This window comes from Bufo bufo, chromosome 5 (genome assembly GCF_905171765.1).
Source record: "Bufo bufo chromosome 5, aBufBuf1.1, whole genome shotgun sequence".
Taxonomy (NCBI): Eukaryota; Metazoa; Chordata; class Amphibia; order Anura; family Bufonidae; genus Bufo; species Bufo bufo.
The window spans coordinates 25,388,844-25,406,552 of record NC_053393.1 but is presented as its reverse complement, the minus strand read 5'-3'; the positions used below and the strand labels follow the sequence as shown (position 1 = coordinate 25,406,552).

At 45.0% G+C, this 17,709-nt stretch overlaps 1 protein-coding gene across 2 annotated transcripts in view; it reads left to right on the top strand.

Annotated features, from left to right (window-relative positions):
- The window catches only part of AGO2 (argonaute RISC catalytic component 2), a 98,819-nt gene that overhangs the window by 32,128 nt on the left and 48,982 nt on the right, over window positions 1–17,709 (top strand). For both annotated transcript variants that reach the window (XM_040431660.1, XM_040431659.1), the window contains exons 2-9: window positions 452–650; window positions 2,287–2,407; window positions 4,710–4,894; window positions 5,015–5,151; window positions 7,666–7,800; window positions 9,687–9,774; window positions 12,796–12,943; window positions 15,092–15,211. In XM_040431660.1, the coding sequence (XP_040287594.1) occupies window positions 452–650; window positions 2,287–2,407; window positions 4,710–4,894; window positions 5,015–5,151; window positions 7,666–7,800; window positions 9,687–9,774; window positions 12,796–12,943; window positions 15,092–15,211 (1,133 nt within the window). The remainder of the gene's footprint in view (window positions 1–451; window positions 651–2,286; window positions 2,408–4,709; window positions 4,895–5,014; window positions 5,152–7,665; window positions 7,801–9,686; window positions 9,775–12,795; window positions 12,944–15,091; window positions 15,212–17,709) is intronic.

The window sequence follows — 17,709 nt, the reverse complement described above, 5'->3', positions numbered from 1 at the left end:
TTCAGTGTCAGACAAAGCTTTTAATCATTTCTTGGAGAAATAGCAGACACATTACAATACAAAATTCCTCCAATACAGGTGCATCCAGGTATTTACAGCTGACGTGCTGAGTTGTCCTCTTCAACCCCTTTTTGACGTCCGGCATATAGATTTACTGTTGAAGTCAAGGGGAACTGTAGTCGAGCCGCTCCATAACCACAGGGATCGGCTCTAACATTCATTATGGCTGTTTAATACCTTTTGATGTTGCAGTCAATAGCGACTGCATGTAGACATTATCATAGCGATTGATCGTTTGTCATGGCAACAGGGACCCAGCCAAAGCCGTTTACCAATTTTTTTTTTTTATATATATTTGGTGTTCAGTAAATTGTTGAATATAGAAAGGACTCTACTGTTCTTCCTCGTTTAGGGGCGAGATAGTAACGCTCATGTTTTTTCTTTCTCCTAGTGCTGGCATCTCCACCTCCTGCACCACCTCTCCCAATGCCAGCATACACCTTCAAGCCGCCGCCAAGGCCAGATTTTGGCACCTCAGGAAGGACCATCAAGCTGCAGGCAAACTTTTTTGAAATGGACATTCCCAAAATAGAGATTTACCATTATGAAATAGATATCAAGCCAGAAAAGTGTCCCAGAAGAGTTAACAGGTAAGGGGCAGCATGGACAGCCGGTTCGGCTGTGTGGTCTCACCATGACTTGATGTCTGTAGAAAAGGGTGTTTCTGTAAACCTGACACATGCAAGGAATAGCGGGTAAACAGAGTACGGGCATACGTGTACACCTCATAGCAATAGGGACTTCTGATATGCAGCAAAGGGCAAGCTTCCTTCATCACACTACCATTGGCACAGTGTAAGTGTTTTTATCTAATTGATTATGCCTCAAACCTGCACCAGGTATTCTATTTTTCATGTTACACATTTATGGCATATCCACAGCATTCAGATGCAGTGACCGCCTGCACAGAGTTAGGTCTCATGCACACGACCGTATCCATTTTGCAGTGTGCAAATTATGGATCCGGTCCACGTTGCATCCGCATTTTCAATAGGTCTGCATTTTTCATGTTCTGTCCATGTGCGGAACAGGCAAACCGATCATCTGTGTGCTTTTTGCATCTGTATGTCCGTTCCACAAAATCATGTCTGCAAAATGCAGACCACAGACCCATTGAAAACAAAAGGTCCGCAAATAAAATGCAGACGGCACACAGACCTCCAATTTCGAGAGCTGCGGATTCTAGAGGTAGGATGTAGATGGTATACATTTAATATGCGCTAAAGTATTAGATGAGAATATACTTTTAACCCCCAGAACCTTTGCTCTTGTGACCAGGACAGCGATCTACGCATTTACCCGTTTTCATTCACATAAGGTCTGCATGAAACCGAAAAAAAAAAAAAAAAAAAAGTGAAAGTGAGTGGTGTTTGAAAATTTGATTATACACCAAATCACTTTTACAAGTTTGTCCTCAAGCCTTCTCCTTAGACTTTCCTCAATAGTGTCATTCAGAGTCCAGTATATCCTGGTGGATGCCATCGACTGCCTTCTCTGAGAATACTCCCATTTTGTCCTTGACTTTATCAATGAACCTCGGAGATATGAACGCTGGTGAAAAAAATTCTGTGGTCTGCAGGATGTCCATCAAAGTTTCAATCAACTCCACTTTGTTTCCATCTTGCGATTTTTTTCCCAAGAATCCCGAGCCACTGAGGCATAGCTTTTCCAAGCGCAAACCCCTTTAATAGCTGTCAGGACGACTGTGTGGCATCTGTCCCCCATAAGTGGCCATAACTAGAGAGGGATACATACAAAGACGCATACTGTGCAGAATAAGTCTTCTTTCTACTCTCTGGATCTGTATGGAATAGTGCAGGCTGATGAGGGGGAAAAAAAACGGAAAACACCTCCTGCCCAATGGAGGCCAAAAGAACACTTTTGGCCTCTGCTATTATACTTATGGGCCTTTCGCAGTGTAAAAAGGCCCTAAGTGCACAATTTTTAATCCTAAAAACCCCAAGCAGTAGTGGGTGCATCTTAGATTATTTATTTTACTCACTCCTTTAGCGCTGACATTTTCCGCAGCGCTTTACAGACATTAGTATCGCGCTGTTTCTAATGGGGCTCACAGTCTAAGTCCCCTATCAGTCTGTCTATGGGAGGAAACCCATACAAACTGCATGCAGATGTGTGTCATTGACTTGTGTATGTGTGCACATTAATAGTTTCATTTTTAATGTTTTCATTAAAATTCCCTCACTTTGTTCTTCTTGTCTCCTCCAGGGAAATAGTAGAACACATGGTATTGCATTTTAAGGGTCAAATCTTCGGAGATCGGAAGCCTGTGTTTGATGGGAGGAAAAACCTTTACACTGCAATACCCCTTCCTATTGCCAGGGACAAAGTAAGCATCTGGTAGAGTTGTAGTTTATAGAAAGTGAATGATTTTTATTTATTTTTTTTAATACATTTTCATAGGATCGTAGTAAAGCACCAAATCTGTTTTTATATCCTTTTGCTCTTCATATGAGTTTTTTTTAGGGAAACATAACCTTTATTGAAAGCATAATCCTGCAGCAGCGCTTCTTATCGTGTTCTGCACTTGCTTGGCTTTTCCAGCTTGTGGAGTATGGATCCCATATGCAGATGAAAACCCATGGTGCTGAGCGCTATGAGAAGCACTGCTGCACAATTGTGGTTTCACCAAAGGTTTAGCTCCCCTTTTTAATGGGTTTGTGTACCTTTTGGGCACTGCAACGTAGGTGTTGTAGTTAAAGGTGCACATACTCGGTAATGTCATGTCAACATTTGACTGACTTGTCAGTGTGCGTTTCAGTGCAAAAGTTTATCCTGCCTAAAAGGAAACTATCACTAAAATATTCACTGTTAAACACTGCCTTGTAGGGCTGGCTCAAGCTGAATGTGAAGTGAAAAGTATCAGTTCAATCTATTGCGTTATTCTGGAGAAAAAGCACTTTTAATCTTTAATGAGCAGTTAAGCGCACCAAGGATGGGCCCAAGCCGCTCTGTGCACCCTTGCTCCTCCGGTTTCCTCCGTCAGTCCTTCCCTCTTCCTTGATTGATAGGACCAGGTTCCTGCATGGTCCTGTTAATCAAAAAGGATTTGGAGGGGCTGTGAGAGCAATCAATAGAAACAAAGGTGCACACAAAGGCTTGGGCCCATGCTTGGTGCACTTAGCTGCTCATTTGCGTATGGATTAAAGTGCTCCTTCTCCAGAATAAAGCAATGAATCGCTAAGTGAAAGGTATAATTTCATTCAGCTGAGCTAGCCACACAGAGTTGTGCCTGGTTTGTCATAAGGAGCACAGTATTAGGCCTCCTGCACGCAACGTTTTTTTATTTTATTTTATTTTTTTCCGTTTACTGGCTGTCTTTTGAGTTCCGTATATAGAACCATTCATTTCAATGGTTCCGCAAAAAAAACTGAGTGTACTCCGTATGCATTCAGTTTCCGTTTTTCCGTTCCGTTGAAAGATAGAACATGTCCTATTATTGCCCGCAAATCACGTTCCTTGGCTCCATTCAAGTCAATGGGTCCCAAAAAAATGGAACACATACGGAAATGCATCCTTATGTCTTCTGTATCCGTTCAGTTTTTGCGGAACCATCTATTGAAAATGTAATTACTGTATATGCCAAACAGAACAACGGATCCATGAAAAACAGACCGCAAAACACTGAAAAAGCCATAAGGTCGTGTGAAAGAGGCCTTAAAGGGATTGTCCCAGTATAAAGATAATTCTCTGATCACCGTGGGTCTGACCACTGGGGCCACTGCCGAACGGGGAATCTGTGTTAACCATTTGAATGGAGCAGCAGAGCGATAATTTGTCCGCAGTGCAGTTTGCGAGGTCACAGCACATCCCCTGTTTACATGGAGCAACGTGCTGTTGACGTCCAAACGTTTCTATGAAAGATCTGATCAGCCAACAAACGAGCTTATACTGGGCAGTGACTGGGAACGAGCATTCTTCTGCTCAATCATTGGCCCATGTAAAAGGGGGGTTGTGAGCTTATTTCCATACCTCAGACTGGCGGGACCCACATTGGTGATCATACTTAACTGTTCTGCAGCGCTGGGCTTTGTTTCACTTTGCGGTCTCTGCTTGTCTTTGGTCCTTCCACGTAAACACCGGTTTAACGCCACTACAGCCAATCACAGACCACAGCAAGTAATCTGCTCCTCTTGCGCCTCGTCACCATTTGACATGACTCAATGGGAGCAGTGGCTGGTAATTGGCTGCATCACACAGGAAGTATAGATGGGAGAACCCTAGACGAGCCCCAGAGGCCGAGGAGCAAACGAGCCGGGACCCAGCGCTGTGGGTCAGGTAAGTATGATTACCAACGTGGGTCCCGTCAGTCTGAGGAGTCTGGAATTTGGTGCATCAGTGCATGTTTATACACCTCTTTTTTGTATCGGAAACATTGCGACTTTTCCGTTCATCCAAATTGGGCTTGCAGAAATCCATGCACATGCTGCAGAAATGACCCCATGCAGATATATGGAATAGGTTTTCATTTGCGCAAATTTCTTCAACAAATCTGGTGATTGTGAACATGCACTTTGGCTTTCTTTTCTTCTGTATGTAGGATGGTACGTTTATAGTAGTTATGTCCTGTGACCGCTCTGTGATTTGTAGAATAAGCAGAATCATTTGCTGGTCGTTTTTGCACCTTACAGCAGGTGGAGTTGGAAGTTACACTGCCAGGGGAAGGAAAGGACCGCATCTTCAAGGTAGCAATCAAATGGATGGCGTGTGTGAGCTTACAAGCGTTACACGACGCATTGACCGGACGTCTTCCCAGCGTTCCTTTTGAGACTATCCAGGCATTAGACGTAGTGATGAGACATTTGCCCTCTATGAGGTACGTAGAATGCCATCTTTGGAGTTGGTGTTTCACGGACTGTCACCTACTGTAGATGCTGGCTTCTGTGCCGTGTAGGATTTCCATGCCTTCTAATTCACCCAACGTTGCACTCCTTAGGTACACGCCTGTGGGCCGTTCGTTCTTTACTGCATCCGAAGGATGTGCAAATCCTCTTGGTGGGGGTAGAGAAGTTTGGTTTGGCTTCCATCAATCTGTTAGACCTTCCCTCTGGAAAATGATGCTCAACATAGATGGTAAGTTCTCAGGGGGTCATTTATTATACTGAAATAAGTCTATATTAGGTGTATTTCAGGTGCAGATTTGCCCCGCTATCTGTGACTCTTACCCGCTCACGCCAGGTCTAAAATTGTGGAGTGGGAGAGGAAGGGGACAGGCTATCTGATTTAACATTTTCTACGCCTGTTTTAGGCGTAGAAAAAGGTCTTAATGTAAGACAGCTCGGAAGCTCTCTTACATTTACAACTGGTCGAGGTTCCGCCCAAGTTATGAAGGGGCCGGCACCCTCTACATAACTTCAGTGGAATCAACGCCAGCTTAAGGGTTTATTAAGACCAGCGTCTAAAAGGCTGGTCTTAATAAATGTGCCCTTCAGTTTCCATGAATCATTTACATTAAAGGGAGTCTGTCACCTTGTTTTGCTTATTAAGCGAAGCATAGGGTCAAGTGGTGCTAGCAGAGACATGTGAAGACCTATCTTTAGTTAAACCGGTGCTTCAATTAGCAGAAAGACATATGCAGATTAATTGTTTCGAGCATCAAGGTTGTGCCCTTTACCCTCGGTGCACACCTGCCCCTCCTATCCCTTGGTGAATAGCAGAGCCGGTGTTCTGAGCACTGTTCCCACATGGCCCCATACATGGTGGGTGCAGCAGCTACAGGAATTGGCTATAATGCTAATCGTGGGGCTCATTCAGTTGCCATGACAGCCTGGCACCTTGTGATGGCACCCAGTGCTTGATAGGTACTCGGGTTCCCTGGAGGGGTGAAAAAATTTTACAGTAAAAAAAAAAAAAAAAAAAAATGTAAATAAAATAAACACAAAAATTAAACTCATCACCCAATTTTACATATAAAAATAAACTTATCGTTAATGTCCAAACTGTTCTAAATATCAAAATATTTTTCCTGCATGTTAAATTTGTTGAAATAAGAAAAAAAAAACTTGCACAATTCCCCACTTTCTAGTCAGCTTACCCCCAAAAAAATCTAAACTTTTTTTTTTTCCCTGTTTTTCAATTCAACATATGGCAAATTAAATGGCGCTTTAAAAAAATTTAACTTGTCCTGCAAAAAATGTAAACCCTCCTATGGAAATGTGAAGGGAACATTTAAAGAGGACCTTTCATGGTTTTATATTAATTGAGATAAATACCTGTACTTGTGGGGTACCCCCGCTGATGCTGCCACCCTGCCTGATTTTTTTAAAATACTGCTCGTACGCCCCCCTGTGCCGCCCCCGCCCCCCGTATTTTTCGCGCTCAGTATTCTAATACTTTGCATCGATACAGGGAGGAAGAAACGCCGGGGTTTCTCAATGGGCGTCTCCTTCTCCCTGGCTGTGGCGCTCTCCGCTGTGATTGGATCACGGCACAGCCAGGGAGAAGGTGACGCCCATTGAGAAACCCTGGCGTCTCCTCCTCTCTGTACCGATGCTAAGTATTAGCATACTGAGCGCAAAAAATACGGGGGGCACAGCGGGGCGTAGGAGCGATATTTTAAAAAATCAGGCAGGGTGGCATCAGCAGAGGGTACCCCACAAGTACAGGTATTTATCTCAATTAATGTAAAACCATGAAAGGTCTTGTTTAAGAAAGCCCTGTTGCTTTTGGAAGGTAGGAAGGGAAGAAACAAAAACTCAGAAGTTGGCCCTGTCCTTAAGGCAAATATAGGTCACGGACGTATCTAATTTCCCCTCGAGAACAGGGAAACAGAAAAAGAGAGAGAGAGCGCACAATAGTGTAATATGTTCAACCGGATAAGGGTATCAGAGTGAGAAATATCCAAACTCACCTAATGGAGTTGTGCTCCGGCAGGCACAACTCTACTGTAAATTTTAATGGAAATAAGACCTTTTAGATCAGGACTGCAGCCGCAGGTTTTGTAGTCTCTTGGATGGGATGTCCAGTCCCCCAAAAGAAATTCGTGGTGAAGAAAAGAGGTTCTGCGTCGGCGCGAAATCACTGCTCTGATTAATGTCCTGGAACTCTGAGTGGGGTGGTTCCTGACTGGTGTGAGACGATACTCCCCCTTAAGGCAAATATGACTCCAACCCATCTTTACTTGGGTTAGCATAGGCTGCAGTGGTCTTGGTAAATGTGGACCAATAAATTATTTCATCACAGAAGATTTATTTATTTAAAGGGGTTGTCACTCCAGCAAACGACATTTATCATGTAGAGAAAGGTAATGAGCCACTTACTAATATATTGTGATTGTCCATATTGCTCCCTTTGCTGGCTGGATTCATTTTTCTATCACTTTATACACTGCTCGAATACAGAGGTTGTGGGCAGAGGCTTGTATTAACTTCTTTCTACATAATAAATGCCATTTGCTGAAGTGAGTCAACGCCTTAAAAGCTGCCGGTGCGGCGATCTGCTGAGTTTGTGCTCTGAAATGTTGTAGGATTTCCAGTAAGTCAGTGTGCTGTCACCACCTCAGTGGTTGAGGCTTGATTATGTCTGTCTGCATGAAGACTGCGTAATGTCGTTGGGAATACATAATGAGCACATTTCTCTCGTTTCCAGTATCTGCTACAGCGTTTTACAAAGCACAGCCAGTAATAGAGTTTATGTGCGAAGTTCTGGATTTCAAGAGCATAGAGGAGCAACAGAAACCTCTGACTGATTCCCAAAGGGTCAAGTTTACCAAAGAAATAAAAGGTAAATACCAGAGCCGAGTGACTTAAAGCGGTTATCTAGCTTTGAAAAATCTACCTGTTCTTAGGATAGGCCATCAATATCGGGTTGGTGGTGTCCGACTCTTGCCCAGCAACACACATAACACCTTCAAAGTGACAATTGGACTTACTGGTGGATCTTGGCAGGTGGCTTTTCAACATGGGATGCATTCTGCTTACTAGTAGGTTCCTTTATACTAGGGAACAAAGCCTTAGGCCCCTTTCACACGGGCGAGTATTCCGCGCGGATGCGATGCGTGAGTTGAACGCATTGCACCCGCACTGAATTCTGACCCATTCATTTCTATGGGGCTGTGCACACGAGCGGTGATTTTCACGCATCACTTGTGCGTTGCGTGAAAATAGCAGCATGCTCCTCTTTGTGCGTTTTTCACGTAACGCAGGCCCCATAGAAATGAATGGGGTGCGGAAGCGGTGCGATTTTTCACGCAAGGTTGCTAGGTGACGATCTGGATGGAGACCCGATCATTATTATTTTCCCTTATAACATGGTTATAAGGGAAAATAATAGCATTCTGAATACAAAATGCATAGTAAAATAGGGCTGGAGGGGTTAAAAAATAATAAAACAAAATATTTAACTCTCCTTAATCCACTTGCTCGCGCAGCCCGGCTTCTCTTCAGTCTTCTTTGCTGTGTGCAGGAAAAGGTCCTGTGGTGACGTCACTCCGGTCATCACATGATCCATCACCATGGTAAAAGATCATGTGACGGACCATGTGATGACCGGAGTGACGTCACTACAGGTCCTTTTCCTGCACACAGCAAAGAAGACAGAAGAGAAGCCGGGCTGCGCGATCAAGGGGAGTTACATTTTTTTTTTTTTTAACCCCTCCAGCGCTATTTTACTCTGCATTCTGTATTCAGAATGCTATTATTTTCCCTTATAACCATGTTATAAAGGAAAATAATACAATCTACAGAACACGATCCCAAGCCCGAACTTCTGTGAAGAAGTTCGGGTTTGGGTACCAAACATGCCGATTTTTCTCACGTGTGTGCAAAACACATTACAATATATTGCACTCGCGTGGAAAAATCGCACATGTTCCCGCAACGCACCCGCATCTTTTCCCGCAACGCCTGTGTGAAAGAGACCTTACTCTTACATCTGCGTGACTGCTTCCCTTTATGTGGATTCAAGAGTCAAATATGCATTAAGCCCTAAATCTGTAGATGGGCTTTTCAAAACCACTGACGTACATTGCATTTTAGTTCTTCGTCAAATCCATAGCATATCTGTACAGGAACGTTTAACAGCCCCTGAACCATTTCCTTGTTGTAGCCGATTAAAGGGGTTGTGCAACTTGTTTGTATTGATGACCTATCCTCAGGATAGGTTATCAATATCTGATCGGTGGGGGTCTGACACCCAGCACCCCCACCAATCAGCTGTTTGAAGAGGAGGCGGCCACCATGTGAGCGCTGCTTCCTCTTCATTGCGCTGCTCATAGTCATCTCAGAAGCGTAGAGTATTGGACAAGTACTCGCTCCATTCTCTGGAACAGAGTGAGTACTTGTATTTGCACTACGCGGCAGCTACAGGGGAGACCATGTGTAATGAAGAGGAAGCCATGCTCTCATGGAGCGCCGCCGCCTCTTTAAACAGCTGATCAGCAGAGTGCCCGGTGTTGGACCTTCTCCGATCAGATATTGATGCCCTATCCTGAGAATAGGTCATCGATATAAACAGGCTGCACACTCTCTCTAGATTCAGTAGTTTATGTAAAAAGTCGCCAGGCGAGGGGACAGGCTGCAGGCCCGAAAAGATGGCTCTTGTACACTTAGGTCACATCGCTTTTGTTAAGTGTAAATTATATCTTGCCTTGTTTTTTTTTCTCCTTCTAGGCTTAAAAGTTGAAATTACTCACTGTGGGCAAATGAAAAGAAAATATAGAGTATGCAATGTGACAAGACGGCCAGCAAGTCATCAGACGTAAGGTTTCTTTATGTTAGGCTGAGACTATGTAAAACTTTTCTGTTTTGCTCTCAAAATTGCACATTTCAGTGTTACCATTTCATGTGGCCTTCAAAAGTTAATCTCAACACGTTACAGTGATCATATTAACAGGACAGAGCTAAATAATTGGATTTTTTTTGCTCACCGTAAAATCCTTTTCTCGTAGTAGGCATTGGGGGACACAGCACCATGGGTATATGCCCAGCTGCCACTAGGAGGCTGACACTAGAAACAAAAAAAGTGTTGGCTCCACCCAGGTGGGCTTTACCCCTCTGCCAGAGCCGAGAGAGATCAGTCGGTACAAAAGCAGAAGGAATGTTGCACCTGAACCAAAAAACTGAAAGCCAACAAGTCCTCAACTGGGGAAACCCGACAACCAAATTAGGCCAACGCCGGGACCTCAAACAAGAAGAAACTCAAGAAGTGTGGGATCTGTGTCCCCCAATGCTTACTACGAGAAAAGGATTTTACGGTAAGTACAAAAAATCCAATTTTCTCGTGCATGGCATTGGGGGACACAGCACCATGGGACGTCCAAAAGCAGTCCCCGAGGGAGGGAAGAATAAAGCGCCATGCCACCAATCTAAAGCACAGCTGCTTGCAGAAAATTGCGCCCCAGACTGCCATCAGCAGAAGCCAAGGAATGAATATGTTGGAACTTAGAAAAAGTGTGAACTGACGCCCAGGTGGCGGCCCGGCAGACCTGGGAAGCTGATGCCTGATGACGCACCGCCCAGGAAGCCCCAACCGCCCTAGTCGAATGTGTGGTCAACCTGTAAGGGGGAGCCCGGCCCTTCGCGACACAGGCCTCCTTGACGGCCGACCGAACCCAGCGAGAAATGGTGGACTTGGATGCACCCAAAATGACCCCCATTAATGCGGTAACTCTTCAACTTCCAGGGGAAAAGTGCCACACCGAGAAAAGACATGGGCCTCCTTGCAGGTACTGGCCCCAAAATGACCCCCTGGAGATGGGGGAGATAAAGTGGATGGACCACCGAAGCAAAAGTGCCTCAGGCACTAATAGGCCATGGGAGAGAAGTGGGGAAGAGGAGGGAGGGAGCTGGAAGGGGACTACAGGGCCCCCGCAATGGATCCGGATCCCTAATTACCTTCCGATGTCTTCAGGCGCAGCAGTGACCACCCCCTCGGCGGACTCAACACGGGAGCTGTGGGTCTACCGGAATTCCACTGCGGAAGCAGTTTCAAGTGGGGACTGGGTGGCTGCCAGGTACCTAAGTTGCCCCCCTGCGGGCGCATACTCAAGTGGAACACGATGGAGCCACCCCTGCAGCAGGCCGAAACCTGCTGAGAAAAAAAAAATTAACGCAAAAAAATGGACACTAGAACTAGACGGATCTCTCTCTGCTCTGGCGGAGGGGTATAGCCCACCTGGGTGAAGCCAACACTTTTTTTGTTTCTAGTGGCAGCTGAGCATATACCCATGGTGCTGTGTCCCTCAATGCCATGCACGAGAGTTTATTTTCTAAGACCTATATATAACCCTTTCAGCTCCCGGCAATTGCCTGTTTTTGCGGGGCGATCTGTAGTTTTTGATACCATTTTGAATTGCAACTTTTTGATGACATTTTATGGGAGGTGAAGCAACAAAAAAGCGGCAAGCCAGGCATTTTTTTTTCTTCTTCCCATTCATTCACGAGGATAAATACGTTTATTTTTAAACAGTTCAGGTGTTTTGAGATGAGGTGGTTCAAATGATCTTTTATTTTTTATTTTTATTATGGGGAAAGTGGATGATTAGACTATGACTATGGGATCTGAGCACTAAAACACTAAAATGAGCGATGGTCGTTATGTCAGAGCACAAACATTAGCTGGTTAGGATAAACCTTTTTTGCATAAATAACTTGTTATATTTTGAGGAAAAAAAGTTTTTGTATGTGCTGACAGTGGGCAAAATATATACAACAAAATAATAATTTATACAGTTTTTTTTAAAATTGTTTTATTGTACATTTTATAAAAACTGTGCAGTGTGCCTGGCTTATAAATCCCATTTTCAAACATCTCTTCACCAAATTCTGTGTTAATAAATGGAGTCACTTTATAGGACCGTCACCTGTTCCATGAAGCAGAGGCTGGTGGCAGCTCTTCTCTGGGAGGTCATGTCCTGCCTTAGGAAGCAGTCACACCACTGTAAGTGTTTTGCGGTTCGCGGACTCGGGATCCGCCAAACACAGATACCTGCTAAGTGCATCATGGTGTGGCTCCATTGACTTCAAAGGATCCATGCTCCGCATGTTGTGGCGAAGTATAGTATGTGTCCTATCTTTTGTGCAGTGACCGCACGGATGCAGAAGCACACAATATGGCCGGTCCATTGATTTCTACGGGCGTCCCGGAGAGAGAGTACAGTGCCCGGCTATCTCCGTAACTCCCAAAGAAATGAATGGAACGGCCACATGCATGTGCGACCGGCCACTCCATTCAATTCAGAGGGGGTACAGCGCCCCCCGTCCTCGTGATCGGTAGTGGTCCGAGCAGTAGGGCTCCCACTGATCTGATAGTTATCCCCTATCCTGTGGATAGGGGGATAACTTTTAACCAGAATACCCCTTTTAGGTGGTGTGAATGCCTCCTTACACAGACAGACAGGTATTTGATTTAAGGGAGAAGTGTGAAATGCTTACTTTCCCCTGTGGTGGCGCTGTTGAGTAATTGAACATCTGCTGCCCTGTTCTCCCACAGATTACAGCTGATCGCTGACACCCCGAGATTAGCTTCTTCCCAGGGGATCCTTCTAACAAATAGATTGTGTGTGGTAGAACGTGTTTTCACAGGGTCCCTCTTGTGTCAAGGTTAGACTGACTATTGTTTCTTCAGCAAGGAAAGCCGGTTCCGGTGTTTGTAGTCCCGTATCTGACTGTACATTCTACGCAGGCAGTGCGTCCTTAAGCCTATGAATCCTTGCGTTTTTAGTGTTGTAATTAGACCAGGCCTTGCCGCCTCTGATGTCGTTTTCTTCCTCTTTTACAGATTCCCTCTCCAGCAAGAGAGCGGGCAGACGGTGGAGTGCACAGTCGCACAATACTTCAAGGATAGACACAAACTAGTATTACGCTACCCCCATCTTCCATGTTTACAGGTCGGGCAGGAGCAGAAACATACGTACCTCCCTCTAGAGGCAAGCATCCGGGAATCAATGTCTGTCTTTCTAGAAGTACCTGGTGCACACAATCCGACAGCTCTGCTGTTTCATCATTCCCTCCCCATGGGGCAGTTTCTGACATCTGTACACAACTAAAATACCTCAGTGGGTGGTTTCACACTCTGTATTTAAATTTTTTTTTTTTGGCAGATGCTACAGGGTGGCAACAGGGAATTTTAAAATGCCCTACAATCGGTGCGAGCCTAAACACCATGTGCAAAAATATAGAATACATGCATTTTTCAAAATTTGCAGCTCTTTTTCTGCTGTAGTTCAGTTACCTCTAAGCGCTGTCTTTTTTTGCCCCCATTAGATGTTAGGTTACCTGCTATGCTTGCTAAGTGTCGTCAAAAAAAGCACTTTAAAGGGTTTCTGTCATTAAAAAAATTGTCATGTAGCTGGCGGAGATGAGCGATGTGCTATTGTCAGCAGAACATAACTGACTTATATCTCCTGCCTGCCGCCGTTCGCGCTAATAATGACTTTTACAATATGCAAATGAGCCTCTAGGTGCTAGTGGGGCGTGGCTGCAGCACCTAGAGGCTCCGTCCTCTCACCGTTTGGCACGCCCTTGTAAAGGTGATTGACATTTTCGGTCTCCTCCGTGCCCCGCAAATCCCACGCCTGTGCCGTTCATTTTAGTATTAGGCGCAGGCAGTGAAGGACGGCAGCAGACGAGCGTCCTTCACTCACTGCGCCGAATACTAAACGTGACGGCGCAGGCGCTGGATATTACCGGCACAGAGGAGAAAGAGGATATCAATCACCTTTACAAGGGCATGCCAAACAGTGAGAGGACGGAGCCTCTAGGTGCTGCAGCCACGCCCCACTAGCACCTAGAGGCTCATTTGCATATTATGTCATTATTTAGCGCGAACGGCGGCAGGCAAGGAGATATAAGTCATACAGTTATGTTCTGCTGACAATAGCACATCGCTCATCTCAGCCAGCTACAGAACGATTTTTCTAATGACAGAAACCCTTTAAAGTGCTTTTTTTGACAAAATTCTGCTTCTGCCTTTCTTAAAAAAAAAAAACTAGAGGCTTATTTGCATATTATACATTGAAAAAAAATAATAAAAAAAATCACGTTGGCTCAATGCAAATACAACATTACAAACTTGTACAGATTTTTTTAATATATATAATACCTATACCTTTTCATCGCCATTTTCTGACGGCCATAAATTTTTTTATATTTCCATCCACAGGGCTGTAGAAGAACTGTAGGTTTTATTAGTACCATTTTTTTGTGGCATGAACGACTTCTTTCTTGATCACTGTTATTCAAATATATTTTTTTGGGGGGGACTAAATGATGAATGTGTTTCTTGTTTATTCTATTTTTCCGGTACGGCATTCACCGCACAGGAATTTTTAAAAATATTTACCTGATAGGTTTTGTTTTATTTGTAATATATTTTTATATGTAAAATAGGGAAAAGGAGGGGTCATATAACTTGTAAAATATAACGTATAAAATGTTTTATTTTTCAAACTTTTTTTTTTTTTTTTTTAATAAAGATTAGACCACTTTGGGGGCTAGAACCTGGGATCTTTTGATCCCTTGTCCTATTCACCCTAATAGAGGTCTATTAGGGTGTATAGGATTTTCATTTGCTTTCTGCACACAGCAGCAGGGAGCTTACCAGGCAGGCCCAGTAAGCTTCAGCAGGATCCAGGCTGCCATGGTAACCGATTGGAGCCCTGCGATTTCACTGCAATCAGACAATGGGGGCATATCCTAGCGATATGCCCCCATTGTCTGAGATGGGACATCCCCTTTAAGTGACAGGGTTCGGCTGGATTGCCGTTCCCTATCATTGTGGCCAGGTGCCTGCTGTTTGCAGCAGCACACTCCATACATTTCCTCAACCACCATTACATTCAAGTACGTCCCGTGGTTGAAGGTGTTATGGTATACATTTTGTGTCGAGCACAACATTTGATCTAACAGCTCGTGAGGGTGGTGTGGAATGGAAAGGGTTCACTTTTAGATAGGTCTATAGGTGTGTTGTTCCATGTCGACCTCTGTCCTATCAACACTTCCAGAGTCTTTCCATTCTTGTCTTTTCTCCTGTTTCGATTGCTCTGGTCTAAGACGCTGCTTTCTCTTCCCGTTAGGTATGCAACATAGTGGCGGGACAAAGGTGCATTAAAAAACTGACTGACAATCAAACCTCCACTATGATTCGAGCAACAGCCCGATCTGCTCCAGATCGCCAAGAAGAGATCAGTAAATTGGTAAGAGATTATTGAAAGACCCCAACCAAAATATAGATGTTTACTATTCTCCCGATGTGTTCCCAAGGACACAAAACCTTGCATTGAATCTGCACATGAAATCTTTCCTGAGCTTGGCCAGCTGCAGAAGTGAATGTGCTGACCAGTGTCCTCTATGTTCAGGTCCTGATTTCAGGATGTCCCATAGATGGTCAGTACTTGGTGTGCATTTAACCCTTGTGGTTACATAAACACATTTTGTCCGCGGGGCACGGCTGTGCCCTTAGGAAGTGCTGACATCTGACCGGTTACTGGAGGAATGAAGTTGAGAAACCCTTTCTGTACAGCACGTCTAGGAGAACGGTCTCCTTCTCCTATGCTGTAGCGCTGGCCAATCGCAGCGCTCAGCTCATAGCCAGGCTATGAGCTGATCGCTGCGATTGGCCAGCGCTACAGCATAGGAGAAGGAGACGCCGGCAGGTTCCCCTGGGTGGAGCCTAACTATGAACATACCGGAGGCTATACCGGGAGAACGGAGCGGCGCCCGGGGATAACAGTAAGTGCAGGGGGATCCCTGGGCGCCGCTCTACACGTCTATATAGTCAGTTTAGATACTTTATTCTGGTGAAAGGTCCTCTTTAACCACCTCCGAACCGCTGTACGCACAGACGCGTCCTGGAGGTGGTTGATTTATTCCTCCTGGACGCGCCGGCGCGTCCTCTCGCGAGACGCGAGATTTCCTGTGAACGCGCGCACAGGAACGGAAGGTAAGAGAGTTGATCTCCAGCCTGCCAGCGGCGATCGTTCGCTGGCAGGCTGGAGATGTGTTTTTTTTAACCCCTAACAGGTATATTAGACGCTGTTTTGATAACAGCGTCTAATATACCTGCTACCTGGTCCTCTGGTGGTCCCCTTTGTTTGGATCGACCACCAGAGGACACAGGTAGCTCAGTAAGTAGCACCAAGCACACTACACTACACTACACCCCCCCCCCCCCCCCGTCACTTATTAACCCCTTATTAGCCCCTGATCACCCCATATAGACTCCCTGATCACCCCCCTGTCATTGATTACCCCCCTGTCATTGTCACCCCCCCTGTAAAGCTCCATTCAGACGTCCGCATGATTTTTACAGATCCACTGATAGATGGATCGGATCCGCAAAACGCATCCGGACGTCTGAATGAAGCCTTACAGGGGCATGATCAATGACTGTGGTGATCACCCCATATAGACTCCCTGATCACCCCCCTGTCATTGATCAACCCCCTGTAAAGCTCCATTCAGATGTCCGCATGATTTTTTACGGATGCACTGATAGATCGGATCCGCAAAACGCATCCGGACGTCTGAATGAAGCCTTACAGGGGCGTGATCAATGACTGTGGTGATCACCCCATATAGACTCCCTGATCACCCCCCTGTCATTGATTACCCCCCTGTAAAGCTCCATTCAGACGTCCGCATGATTTTTACGGATCCACTGATAGATGGATCGGATCCGCAAAACGCATCCGTACGTCTGAATGAAGCCTTACAGGGGCATGATCAATGACTGTGATGATCACCCCATATAGACTCCCTGATCACCCCCCTGTCATTGATTACCCCCCTGTAGAGCTCCATTCAGATGTCCGCATGATTTTTACGGATCCACTGATAGATGGATCGGATCCGCAAAACGCATCCGGACGTCTGAATGAAGCCTTACACGGGCGTGATCAATGACTGTGGTGATCACCCCATATAGACTCCCTGATCACCCCCCTGTCATTGATCACCCCCCCTGTCATTTATCACCCCTCTGTAAGGCTCCATTCAGACATTTTTTTGGCCCAAGTTAGCGGAATTATTTTTTTTTTTTTCTTACAAAGTCTCATATTCCACTAACTTGTGTCAAAAAATAAAATCTCACATGAACTCACCATGCCCCTCACGGAATCCAAATGCGTAAAATTTTTTAGACATTTATATTCCAGACTTCTTCTCACGCTTTAGGGCCCCTAGAATGCCAGGGCAGTATAAATACCCCACATGTGACCCCATTTCGGAAAGAAGACACCCCCAGGTATTCCGTGAGGGGCATATTGAGTCCATGAAAGATTGAAATTTTTGTCCCAAGTTAGCGGAACGGGAGACTGTGAGAAAAAAATTAAAAAATATCAATTTCCGCTAACTTGTGCCAAAAAAAAAAAATTTCTATGAACTCGCCATGCCCCTCATTGAATACCTTGGGGTGTCTTCTTTCCAAAATGGGTCACATGTGGGGTATTTATACTGCCCTGGCATTCTAGGGGCCCCAAAGCGTGAGAAGAAGTCTGGTATCCAAATGTCTAAAAATGCCCTCCTAAAAGGAATTTGGGCACCTTTGCGCATCTAGGCTGCAAAAAAGTGTCACACATCTGGTATCGCCGTACTCAGGAGAAGTTGGGAATGTGTTTTGGGGTGTCATTTTACATATACCCATGCTGGGTGAGAGAAATATCTTGGTCAAATGCCAACTTTGTATAAAAAAATG